The 13,665-nt window shown below is 45.9% G+C and overlaps 1 protein-coding gene across 1 annotated transcript in view; it reads left to right on the forward strand.

Moving 5' to 3' along the window:
• The window catches only part of LOC117664772 (sodium channel protein type 4 subunit alpha-like), a 131,505-nt gene that overhangs the window by 28,118 nt on the left and 89,722 nt on the right, over nucleotides 1–13,665 (forward strand). Inside the window, exon 2 of the mRNA XM_034416072.1 lies at nucleotides 10,537–10,861. Coding sequence (XP_034271963.1) covers nucleotides 10,595–10,861 — 267 coding nt within the window. The 5' untranslated portion in view covers nucleotides 10,537–10,594. The remainder of the gene's footprint in view (nucleotides 1–10,536; nucleotides 10,862–13,665) is intronic.

Genomic DNA, 13,665 nt, shown 5'->3' on the forward strand with positions numbered 1-13,665 from the left:
TAGGGCAAAAGGGAAGAGTTCAAGATTTTAAAACACAAAAGAAAAAAGGCAAAAATAAAAATGGGAAGGGAGAAAAAGAAAAAGAAATGAAAGAGAAAGATGTTATACATATTTAGAATTGAAATATGAATAGTAGTAAGAAATAAACGGGAAATCATGATTGTAAAAATGAAATGAATAATAATTGGAATATTTTTCTATATGGGCAAAACTTTGGGTTATTGGGAGAGTTTAAGATGTGAAAATGAGTAACATAAGGGGAAAGCTCTATTTAACTAGGGAATTGTAATAATTGAGATACTATTAATTGTATATTGTGTTGAGAGCAGAAATGGTTAAGTTGTGGTTGGGGGAATATATGAGGAAAATTATTTGGTTTATTATTATTGGTAAATATAATTAATTGATTTGTAAGAAATTGGATTGCATGGAAATAATTGGAATATTCATGTTCATATTGATTAATATACAAAAAATATAGTTATATGACTAATTGATTTATATAAAAATGTATTATACATTGTATTAAACAATTGTAATATTGCATAATTAACCAATGTGAGGATGGATATAAAAATAGATGACAATGGGAAGGGGTATAATATAGAATAGAAGGGAAAAATTGAATTTGATTAAGATTAGAGATGAGAATGAAGGGTAATATTGGTTTTTTAAAAAAAATAGATGAGGAATAAATATGGCAAAAAGGAAATATAGAAATTGTAAATTTAATTGAAATGACTAAACACTGTTTAAATTTGTGAATCAGTCAAATACTCTGTTCAAAGAAAATACATTGTATGTTTGTATGTGTTTGTCTAAAAATAAAATAAATAAATAAATAAATAAAACAACCAAAAAAGGTAGGTGTGTCTTATATTCTGGTGCGTCTTATACTCCGAAGAATACGGTAGCTGTCAGACAAATGAACTGTTCTGTTGCCATTCTAAGTTGTTCTGTTCCTGTTGCCTGTGTTAAGCCAATAAAGGCTTGTTAGCTTCAGAACCTGTCTCACCTCAGTTATTCCTAACCCCCGATTGCCCTACAGAGCTGTTAAGGAATTCACAGAGCAAACCTTGAGTATCAAGGGTGTGCACATGAAAGCAAATTGAGAGTAGTTACGAATAAACACACAGCCAACACACAGATACACCAAGTTTTGTTTACTTTCAGGAAATAGTAAAGCACAGTCCAATAAACAGTCTAGGTCATACACGTATAAAGCAGTAGATTGTAAAACAATAGTCCAGGGATAATCCAATAACAAAGTCTTCTTACCAGTCACCATAGTCATACACATTAACAGTTGCAAACAGTAGCAAACACAGCAAAGATCAGCAAATATCAGTAAAGCGCACAGAGCAAACAGCAAAGAGCATCAAAGAGAAACAAACCATGTTTCTAGCCCCCTCTTAAGGTCATTGGCTACAGAGCTAACCAATCAGGACACAGTATGATGCAATACAGCAGTCTTAAAGCTATATTTATGGTTTATATATTGCCAACCCAACAAGTTAGGTAATAATCATCTTCTAACAAGAGCATTGGCGATGAAGGTAGGATACGCGGTTGAGGTGACAGGCCAACAAAGTCAACCAAGTGCCACCAAAGTCACGAGCGACAATACATCACACTAAGACCAAATTCCCTCCTGATACAAGATTTCGTCCTTGTAAGGATGACACCTCCAACTTTTGTGCCATTCAACCCGGCAACCGCGACCTGGAACTCATATGAAGCATGGTTTGAATGCTTCCTAGAAGCAAACGACTACACAGACCTGGCCAGCAGTCGGAAATGCACACATTTTCTAAACTCTTGTGGTCCTGAGATGTTTGTGATGATACTGGCATTAATGGCGCCACAGCCAGTCCATACTGTGCCATGGGACGCCCTGAGGGACAAGCTAAAGAACCACTACGTGCCAATCCTGTCCTGCATAGCCCGCTGGTTCAATTTCCGACAGCTAGTCCAGAAGGAGGGGGAAACTATCAATCATTACATGGCCTCCCTCAGAACTGCTGCTTTAAACTTGCAATTTTAGGGACCTAGAAGACTCACTCTAGAACAATTCATTTGTAGAGTGAGGGACCTGAGGTTGCAGAGACACTTGCTGGAGAAGAAAAACATCACCCTCCAGTCAGCAATCGAAGAAGCACATGCGTGCGAGCTGTCAACTAAATCCACGGCGGAGATACAGAAATCGCAAATTCCTATGCCTGCCAACCGGCCAACAGCTATCCATTACGAAGACACAGAACCAGGAGAAGCTATCAACGAGGGTGACAACATCAGTCGTCAGGACAACCCAAGCTAAGAAAAGCCCCTCAGAAAAGAACACCCCAGGTTCGCCCTGCCTGGGCTGTGGCAAAAATCACCACAGGTCGGCATGCCATTTTAAAAATGTCCTCTGCTGAAGGTGTGGGAAGAAGGGACATTTGACACACGTCTGTCGAACCAAAATCTCAAACAGCCAAAATCCTCCTACAAGAAGACAACGAGGCCCAGTGGAGATTGTTTCACCATCTCACACGACCAGATGTTTCCTGAAGTGGCCATCCATTGCTCTTCTGTCACTACCAGCCAGAAAATTTATCTCATGATCCTAATAGAAGGTGCCCCTTGCAGAATGGAGGTGGATACCGGGTCATCAAAATCTCTAATCTCGTGGGATACCCTTAGGAAGCTAGTCCCCACTATCACAAAAATGGTTATAAAACCTTGTCTCATACTCATAACGTCCCATTACTACCAGGAAAATTCTATCCCTATCTTAGGATGCATCCAGCTGTTGGTAGAGTTCAAGAACTTCACGGGATGCCTCCCCTTAATCATTGTCCAGGGCCATCTTCCCAGTCTGCTTGGTCTGGCCTGGTTCGATTCATTAGGGCTCAGCATAACTGGCATCCACTCCACCACATCCAATGACAACAGGGACGCAATAGCCAAATTTGTGGAGGTCTTCGATGAGGTTCTGGGTAATTATAATGGTCCCCCTATTTCCCTTAGTCTAGACCCTCAAATTGCCCCAATTAGACTAAAACCTAGGCACGTACCCTTTGCCCTGTGCCCTAAAGTCAACAAAGAGCTAGACAAACGGATCACACAGGGCATCTTAGAGCCCATTGATCATGCCAGGTGGGAAACCCCTACTGTGATCCCAATCATGCCAGATGGGTCAATCCACACCTGCGCTGATTATAAATGTACCCTAAATCGTGTCCTTCAAGCAAACCCTTATCCAGTGCCAGTTGTGCAGCATCTGCTGCACTCCCTTGGCCATGGCACAATATTTGCCAAACTTGATATGGCGCAAGCATACAAACAGCTCCCAGTGGATGATGCCACAGCTGAGGCACAAACCATTGTCACCCACCGGGGAGCTTTTAAATGCTGGCGCCTTCAATTTGGCGTAAGAATAGCCCCCAGCATTTTTCAGGGACTAATGGAATGACTGCTGCATGGCTTGCCTGGGATCGTTCCATACTTAGACAACGTGTTAATTTCAGCCACCAGCCAGGCAGAACTAATACAAAGACTGAGGGCTGTTTTACTCCAATTCAAACAGGCTGGCCTCAAATTAAAACAACAAAAATGTAGAATATGGGTGCCTAGAGTGGAGTTTCTTATTTATCTCATAGACTCCACAAGCATACACCCAACACTATCCAAAGCGGCTACTATAAAAAAGGCGCCAATGCCAACCAATAAGACCGAGCTACAGGCTTTTTTAGGTCTATTAAACTTCTACAGCATCTTCCTGCCTCACAAAGCCTCAGTAGCTGAGCCACTCCAAAGGCTTTTGGACAAGAAGACCCCCTGGTTCTGGAGCAAACATGAAGCCACAGTGTTTTCCACTGTAAAAAACTCCTAATATCTGAGATTGTCCTAGTACAATACAATGACAGCCTTCCCCTCACCCTTGTGGTTGATGCCTCACCTTTTGGCATAGGAGCAGTCCTCAGCCATAAGCTGCCTAATGGAACAGAAGCTCCCATAGCCTTCTACTCCAGAACTCTCTCTTCCACCAAACGCAATTATAGCCAAATCGACAAAGGAGCTCTGGCAGCCATTGCTGCCATTAAACCTTCCACAATTACCTATATGGCCATTTTTTCCCCTCATCACAGATCATAAGCTGCTACTGGGGCTTTTGGCCGGGGACAAACAAAAACCCCAGGTTTTGTCCCCATGCATGTCCAGATGGGTCAAATTCCTGGCAGCCTATTCCTATCAACTCATATACTGCCCAGGTAAACTCCTATCCAACGCCAATGCCCTTAGTCAATGCCCGCTCCCGGGCAGAGTTCTTGACCCCTCTCCCACCCCTGCAGTCCTCCTTGTTGAATCTCTTAACTTACCTATCACAGTGGCCGACATTGCAGCTTATTCTGCCAAGGACTGCATTCTCCTTAAAGTTTTAGACTGGGTGCGAAGGGGGTGGCTGGTAGGGTAACTACCCTCTGAATTCAAGCCATACCAAATCAGACAACATGAGCTGTCCATGCAGCATGGATACCTGTTATGGGGAAACAAGGTGGTGGTTCCCCCTAAGCTACAGAAGGAAGTCAGGGAAAGCCTGCATGAGGATCATCCTGGCGTAATCAGGATGAAGGCTTTAGGATGTGTGGTATGGTGGCCACAATTGGGCAAAACAGTCGTAAAGTGGGTTGCTGGGTGCCAGTCATGCCAACTGTCCCGTCTAGCTGCCCCAGTCGCTCCTGTCAGAGAGTGGGAGACCCCCAAGACCCCATGGTCCCAGATCCATGTGGATTTCACAGGGCCTTTCCATGGGCAGACTTTCATAGTGGTGGTGGATGCCTACTCCAAGTGGGTAGAGATAGTGTTAATGGCATCCACCATGTCCAGTGCTGTCATCCAAGTCCTACAGAGGCTATTTACCACACACAGATTGCCTGATATGTTGATCTTGGTCAATGGGCCACAGTTAACATCAGCTCCATTCCAAATGTACCTGGCAGAGCATGGAATATGCCATGCCCAGGTAGCCCCGTTTTGCCCAGCTAGTAATGGGATGGTCGAACGGGCTGTCAGGTCAGCCAAAGAGTCCCTGGCAAGGTTTGGCCTGGGTGATTGGCAGGAGAAGGTGGCCCAATACCTCATGGCACAACATGTAACACCATGGCCTTCTACTAACAGGAGCCCAGCTGATTTACTAATGGGCTGATGGCTCCAAACTGACCTTGACTGCCTGCACCCCAATTATTCAACTGAAAATTCCCCAGATTCTACAGCCACATCCGAAACTTTAATGTGAAGGATCAGGTCTATGCCCAGAACTATGGGGGTGAGCCGAGGTGGCTACCAGGACTAATAATTCAAATTACAGGCCCTGTTCCTATAGGGTCGAACTCCACAACGGATAGAATCTGGCTGTGCCACATCAATCAACTATGCAGCCGGCCTACCATCACACAACCAGAAACAGCCAACAACAAAGAACTAAACACAAACTCAAATCCAAACAACAAACTGTTTACCCCACCTGTTAACGCACCACCAGCACCCAACTTATCTGAAGAACCAGGCCTTCCGTCCGAGATGGTCTCTGACGATTAAGTTCCAGAGGAGTTGCCGGTGGTTCCACAGGCCGAGCAGGCACCTCCTACTCCTTCAGAAGCTGCCCCTGAACTGCGTAGGTCTGCGCGGAAACACCAGTGCCCTGCATATCTGGATGACTATGCATGTGCCATCCAGGAGGGAAGGTGTGCTAAATCCTCAGACTTACGACGCAACGGCGGGGAAGCTCCTGATTGGCTAAGGCGCGCAGCTTTCATGGTTGGAGAATAAAACCCTCCGATTGGCTGACCACGTCTGACAGCTACAATATAAATATTGGCCATGGATTATCACCTCCCCTTGATGTCCAGATGTACTCGGTGAATGACCTTTGTGCCCTGCGAGATTCCCCCCTCTCGCAGGTTTGGCCCTCTTCGTTATCGAGGGCCTATCTTGATGATGGGCGTTGGAGCCCCGAGAGATGGCATGCAGCAAAGAAGAGTTTGAGGGGTTTTTTAAGCAGGTTTTTTAGTGGGTTTTTAACAGAAATTTTAAGGGGTTCGGGGGGGATTAGGGTGGGTTCTGGGGGAAATCCACCGGGTTCAAGACCAGCCTTAGCGAAGGGCTGCGACATTAGGGACGTAGAACTGGAGGTCGGGGAGGGGGTTGGAGTTCGATTTGAAGAGGGCTGTTCCATCAGCATAGTGAGTGGGAGGGGCAGATATGGCGGAAGCTGGGGACCACATCATGTTCAGGGAATGCGCACTTGCTATCTTAATGCGATTGCACACTCCGGTCCTCAATGCTTTTCTCGTTCCCCAGGTTGTCCAGATTCTCAGGGCCAGAGCCTTCGGCTGATGTTATGCAATGCCAGGTCCGTTGTTAATAAAGCCCCCCTCATTCACGATCTTATTCAGGAGGGGGAGGCGGACCTGGCGGGCATTACGGAGACCTGGTTGGGCCAGGAGGGGGGAGTTCCCCTCGTGGATATATGCCCACCAGGCTTCCGTGCATTTCATCAGCCGAGGGCTCAGGGCAGGGGCGGGGGGGTGGCGGTTATTATAAAGGAAGGTCTGGATCCAAGGGAGACCACTGTTCCACAGATAGCCGGATGTGAGTCCCTCTTTGTGAAGTGGGGTCGTGGAGTACAGATGGGCTTGTTGGTCACATACCTGGCTCCCTGCCACGTGGCAACGGCCCTGCCCGAGCTGCTTAACGTTATAGCCGAGGTGGCGGTGGACACCCCCAGACTTGTCATCATGGGGGATTTCAACCTGCCATCTATCAGTGAGACGTCTGAAGTGGCTCGAGAGTTCATGGCTTCCATGACGGCCATGGACCTTACTCAGTTAATTCATGACCCCACTCACACGGGGGGACACACTCTGGACTTAGTTTTTGTCTCTGGTCAGTGGTTGAGTGGCCTTGATATAGGGGTATAGCCATCGAACCCGTGTCATGGTCTGACCACTCGCTCCTTCGACTGGACTTCCTAACCGCTGCACCCCGCGGCAGGGAGGCGGGACCGACCAGGTGGTTCCACCCCAGGCGCCTGATGGATCCTGATAGGTTCCAGATGGAGCTTGGGCCATTTCCTGAGACTCTGGCTCATGACTCGGCTGAAGACCTGGTGGCCGCCTGGGATAGTGTGGCTGCCGGGGCCTTGGACCGTGTCGTGCCTTTGCGGCCTCTGACCCGGCACCGAACTTACCTAGCTCCTTGGTTCTCCGAGGAGCTTAGGGAGATGAAGCGCCGGAAAAGACGCCTGGAGAGTACTTGGAGGACCAGCCGCTCCGAATCCGACCGAACACTGGTGAGGTCTCATATTAAGACCTACCTAGTGGCGATAAAAGCAGCGAAATCTAGTTATTTTGCTGCTCTTATCGCCCGGCCGCCCTGTTTAGGGTGACCCGCTCCCTCCTCCATCTGGAAGTGCGGGATGACCCCTTGCAGGGCCGAGCTGAGGATTTTGTGCAGTATCTGTATGACAAAATCGCTCAGATTCAGGAAGGGCTGGCCTCTGACTGGGTATGTCCAGACGGGATGACTGAGGCAGGTCTTGAGAGTGTTATCTGGGGGGAGTTCGATCCTGTGGCTCCCGAGGACATGGACAGGGTCCTGGGACAGCTGAACGCAACCACATGTTTATTGGACCCGTGCCCCTCCTGGCTGGTACTGGCTTCCCGGGAGGTGACACGAGGCTGGCTCCAGAAGATTGTTAACGCTTCTTTGAGTGAGGGGGTCCTGCCGGCCGCTTTGAAAGAAGCGGTTGTGAGGCCCCTCCTCAAGAAGCCCTCTCTGGATCCGGCTGTTTTGGCAAACTATCGTCCAGTCTCCAACCTTCGCTTTGTTGCGAAGGTTGTTGAGAGTGTGGTGGCACAACAGCTTCCCCGGTACCTGGATGAAGCTGTCTATCTAGACCCGCTCCAGTCCGGCTTCCGGCCTGGGCACAGCACGGAAACGGCATTGGTCGCATTGGTGGATGATCTCTGGAGGGCTCAGGATAGGGGTTGTTCCTCTATCCTGGTCCTGTTAGACCTCTCAGCGGCTTTTGATACCATCGACCATGGTATCATGTTGCACCGGTTGGCGGGGTTGGGGGTGGGGGGCACCGTTCTGCGGTGGTTCTCCTCCTACCTCTCTGACCGGTCGCAAACTGTGTTGACAGGGGGGCAGTGGTCGACCCCAAGGCACCTTGCTTGTGGGGTGCCACAAGGGTCGGTCCTCTCGCCCCTTCTGTTCAACATTTATGTAAAGCCGCTGGGTGAGATCATCCGTGGCTTCGGGGTGGAGTTCCATCAGTACGCTGATGACACCCAGCTGTACATCTCCACCCCAGGCCGCCCCAACGATGCCCTTGAAGTGATGTCCCAGTGCCTGGAGGCCGTGCGGGCCTGGATGGGGAGAAACAGGCTCCGACTCAACCCCTCCAAGACCGAGTGGCTGTGGCTTCCGGCGTCCCGATATAGCCAGCTGACGCCATTGCTGGCTATTGGGGGCGAATCACTCGCCCCCACGGAGAGGGCTCGTAACTTGGGCGTCCTCCTGGACGCACGGCTGTCGTTAGAAGATCATTTGACGGCCGTGGCCAGGGGGGCTTTTTATCAGGTCCGCCTGATACGCCAGTTGCGCCCCTTTCTATATCGGGACTCCCTATGCACAGTCACTCAGGCACTCGTCACTTCCCGCCTGGACTACTGCAACACTCTCTACATGGAGCTCCCCCTGGGGTGCACCCGGAGGCTCCAGCTGGTCCAGAACGCGGCTGCGCGGGGGATTATGGTGGTGACGAGGCGCTCCCATGTAACACCTCTCCTGCGCGAGCTGCACTGGCTCCCGGTGGTCTTCCGGGTGCGCTTCAAGGTGTTGGTGACCACCTTTAAAGCGCTCCATAGCTTAGGGCCGGGGTACTTACGAGACCGCCTTCTGCCACCAATAGCCTCCCACCGGCCAGTACACTCGCACAGAGTGGGCCTCCTCAGGGTGCCGTCCGCCAGACAATGTCAGCTGGTGACCCCCAGGGGGAGAGCCTTCTCTGTGGCGGTGCCTACCCTCTGGAACAACCTCCCCCCCAGAGATACGTACAATAACAGACCTCCGGATTTTTCGTTGGGCCCTGAAAACCCATTTATTTCAACTAGCTGGGCTGGCTTGAGTTAATTTTAAATTGATTTTAAATTGGGTTGTTTTAATTTACGGCCAAAATATTTAATTTATTTTAATACTGTTTTTAAATTTTGTATGTATTGTTTTTTACTTTGGCTGTTCACCGCCCTGAGTCCTATGTTGGAGAAGGGCGGTATAGAAATTTAAACAAACAAACAAATAAATAAATAAATAGCTGTCAGATGAACGAACTGTTCTGTTGCCGTTCTAAGTTGCTCTATTCCTGTTGCCTGTGTTAAGCCAATAAAGGCTTGTTAGCTTCAGAACCTGTCTCGCCTCAGTTATTCCTAAACCCTGGTTGCCCTAGAGAGCAACATCTACTTCCTTTTCCCAGGCCTCTTTTCCTATCCTCTCAGGCCTTCTTTTCCCTAGGCATCCCTTCCTATCTTTATCTTTCAACTTTCCCCACAGAAAAACTCCTCCTTCCTCCTCTCACACTCCCCCTCTCTCATCCTTCCCACCAAAACCTTTTTTTCTTCCCTTCTCCCCCCACTCCTGCTACACCAGGAAAGACTGATGCTTTAAAACAAAGAACAGTGAGAAATGCCAAACACACACAAATACAATCTATTGCAGGGGTGTCAAACTCAATTTCACTGAGGGCTGCATCAGGGTTGTGTTGACCTTGGGGAGTCAGGGTGGGCATGGCCAGGATGGGTGTGGCCAGCTGAACATCACTTGTGTTGGGAGCGCCTGTGGTGGCCCAAGTGCTCTGCCAGCGAAAATGGACTCCCAAACACATTTTCAGCAGTGATGGCCTCCTGCAACCTTTTGAAAGTGAAAATGGAGCTCCGAAGCTCCATTTTCACTGGCAGAAGCACCATGGGTCACTCCTTCACTGTTTCCAGGGTGGCCCCGAGGGCCAGATCTAAGCACCCCATGGACTGTATCTGGCCCTCGGGCCTTGAGTTTGACACCCCTGATCTATTAGAAAATACATAGAAAAACCCCTCCTTCCTCCTCCTCCTCCATAGGCTATGATAAAAGCCTAACAGATTGTACCACTTTGGCTTATAGGTAGAGGTTCCCTAGGGTTTATTTTCTTTGGTGCATCTTATAAATAAAAAATTAGTACAGCAAGGAGAGCATTGTAGTAGAATACTGTGCTTACTGTCTATTGGCAAAAAGGCTTTTAGATGATGAAAAATTAAAAATTGTATTCCTTTTTATAGACTGAAATGCTACTACCATTTTTCTGCATGTACATTGGAAGTTTAAAACTCCAAGAAGAAAGCTTTTTAAGAGTTACATGTAACTGAATGCATCCAATGCTAAAACATAAGTAAGGTTGCTAATGGTGTGCAATTAAGTCCAGTCGAAAATTCAACTTTTTCTCTTTTTTCTCATTAGTTTTCCCTCCATTGTTTTGTGATTCTGCATAGAATTGATCTAGGAGCAGAATGCAAAAATGGCAGCCGTGCCCCACATCCCAGGTCCGGACTGCCTACGCCCTTTTACCCGTGAGTCCCTTAAGGCTATAGAGAAACGGATTGCAGAGCGGGAAGCTGAGAAATTGAAGAACCCACATGAGGAGGTTCTTGATGAAGAAAAGCAGCCAAAGCCTCGCAGTGACTTGGAACAAGGAAAAGGCCTCCCACTCATTTATGGGGACGCTCCTCCAGAACTCATTGGAGTTCCTCTCGAAGACTTGGATACATTTTACAGTGATCAAAAGGTAAGTAGAAAATGCTAAAGGGAAAAATAGAATTCAATAATAATAATAATTGCAGAAAGTGGCTTTACTTGGAACAGCCTCCATTCTGCGACAATATCTGTAATATCCACATCCGCCCATCCCAGGTCCTTGGTAAGGACTCGCTGAGTAGACAAAAATGCCAAACCCAGTCTGAACATCTGGCTGACTGTGTGATGATCAATACTACTATTATTACTACTACTAATGATAATAATGATAATAATAATAATGTGAAGTGGTATTATGAAAGTTTTTCCCTGACAGCCTCCCAAGTAGATCAGATTGGAAACACGAACAGTATTAAAGTATAGAATATAAAGTGAGGAATTAATTCTATTGTATTGTAAAACTGCACTAATAAAAGTCTGAATATACATATTTCCCCTTGTAGATTTTTTTTCCTGCCCATTATTCAGTTGTGGACTCTCTCTGCCTTTTATCTGATTGTTCCTGAGGCAGCATCTCTTTTCCTCATTTCTCAGAGTTATTCATTACATCCCCAGACCTGCACTCTCCATATATATTGGTCTACAGCTGTCATCATCTCAAAACATTAAATCATACACATTTGGAAAGCAGCAGCTTGGAGAGGCTGTAGTATGGTAGTATGACCATATCACAATGATGAAGACAAATATAATAAAGTGTATACCTCAGTCTCTGCTTTGTGACTATTTGTTCCCTGAGGTCATGTCATTTCTTCAGGATGGAACAGACTAAGACACCAAAGCTATACAGTCCAATGTCACTTTTATTATGAAGATATAGTAACAGAATCTTGCAAGGGTGAATGCACTTTCTCCCTTCCTCGCTGCCACACCCTGCACCAGCTAAAGCTTCTGAATGCTCACCAAGGATAGCCCCATTTAGAATACAATTGCGGTTGTCCAGACATGACTGACCAGGTCTTGAATGACTAAGTGCAGGAATTTCCAATTGGCACACGATACAAAGTAGTAGGACACACTGGGAAAATGGTGAAGGTTAGTATATGTAATCCAAGAGTGTGAAGGAGGGGTTCTGTAAACGAATAGACCGTGGCCCGATACGCACACAAATGCACTAGCATGGAAGTTGACTGAAGAGTCTTGAGAAACTACTTTAATAAAAACACATAAAAACAAAACCTACAAGAAGGCATCAAACAGCTAAAATATTCTCCTCTCAGCAAAGTCCATTATTTATTTATTTATTTATTTATTTATTTATTTATTTATTTATTAAAATTTCTATACCGCCCTTCTCCAGAATAGGACTCAGGGCGGTGAACAGCCAGAGTAAAAAACAATACATACAAAATTTAAAAGCAATTTAAAATAATTAAATATTATTGGCTGTAAATTAAATAACCCAATTTAAAATCAATTTAAAATTAACTCAAGCCAGCCCAGCTAGTTGAAATAAACGGGTTTTCAGGGCCCGACGAAAAATCCGGAGGTCTGTTATTGTACGTATCTCTGGGGGGAGGTTGTTCCAGAGGGTGGGCGCCGCCACAGAGAAGGCTCTCCCCCTGGGAGTCGTCAGCCGACATTGTCTGGCGGACGGCACCCTGAGGAGGCCCACTCTGTGCGAGCGTACTGGCCGGCATTAGCTGTAATCTTCTTCCCAAGCAAGGAAGGTTTTCATATTGGCCATAACACATCTGTCAAGCTCAGTATTACACTCCCCTCCCCGATGTTGAACAATTGCCATAAAATTAAATAAATATGATCCAGTAGTCAGAATGCAAGCACTGGGCCAAGCAGCCACAGCCCCTAATAAGTTCATGTCCTTACCACAGATGGTATTGATTTGCCATTTCTCAATCTAGTTTTTAGCACATCCTTAAACCTTCACCACATAGCATAATTCTAACCAGTTTTTCCATTACAGGTAGTCTTCTATTTACAACCATTGGTTTAGTTACTGTTTGAAGTCACAATGGCAATGAAAAAAATGACTTATGACCATTGTTCACACTTATAATCATTGTAGCATCCCCATGATCACATGATCAAAATTTGGATGCTTGGTAACTGGTACATATTTATGACGGTTGCAGTGTCACAGAACTTAGAATAACTTTATTGTCACTTTGAATGATCACAAGGTCATACGATCAGCTTTTGCAGCCTTCTGACAAGCAAAGTCAATAGGGAAACCAGATTCACTCGACAACCATGTTAGTAACTTAACAATTGCAGTGATTCACTTAACAACTGTGGTGAGAAAGGTCATAAAATGAGACAAAACTCACTTAGCAACTGTCTTGCTTAGCAATAGAAATTTTGGGCTCAATTGTGGTTGTGAGCTGAGGACTACCTGTATATTATTGGCAACCGTTTTACAAAGACAAAATTAACAGAAATCAGCAATCCAAGATTGTATATCTGGGATTGCACTATCTTGCAAATAATACCTTCCTTTTGCTGTTCTCAAATTATAAACTGCATTGATATTTTAAAGCATTTAAAACTGATGGCTATTAAACCAAAGTAGGCAAGGGTAACAAGTTTATATCATATGAGTAAATGTCTCCTCCCCAATTTACACTCAAGTAAAATGAGATTCAGCTAAATTTTTAAACATTCTTTGGTACTTTTTTTGGGTCAAACTAATCTTTTAAAATCACAAGAAAACTGACAGGAGTTTAAAACTCTGGGAAAACAGATTCTAGATCAGATTCCAAACAGATTCTAGATCAGATTCCAAAATCAAGAAATATTTTAATTGAATGTACTGCTATGTTTGCCCTTTTATGTGATTGAGATCCTTCTTGTAATAAATGATTTAAAAACTTGATT

The sequence above is a fragment of the Pantherophis guttatus genome, chromosome 4 (assembly GCF_059756535.1).
Source record: "Pantherophis guttatus breed Tessera chromosome 4, ASM5975653v1, whole genome shotgun sequence".
NCBI lineage: Eukaryota > Metazoa > Chordata > Lepidosauria > Squamata > Colubridae > Pantherophis > Pantherophis guttatus.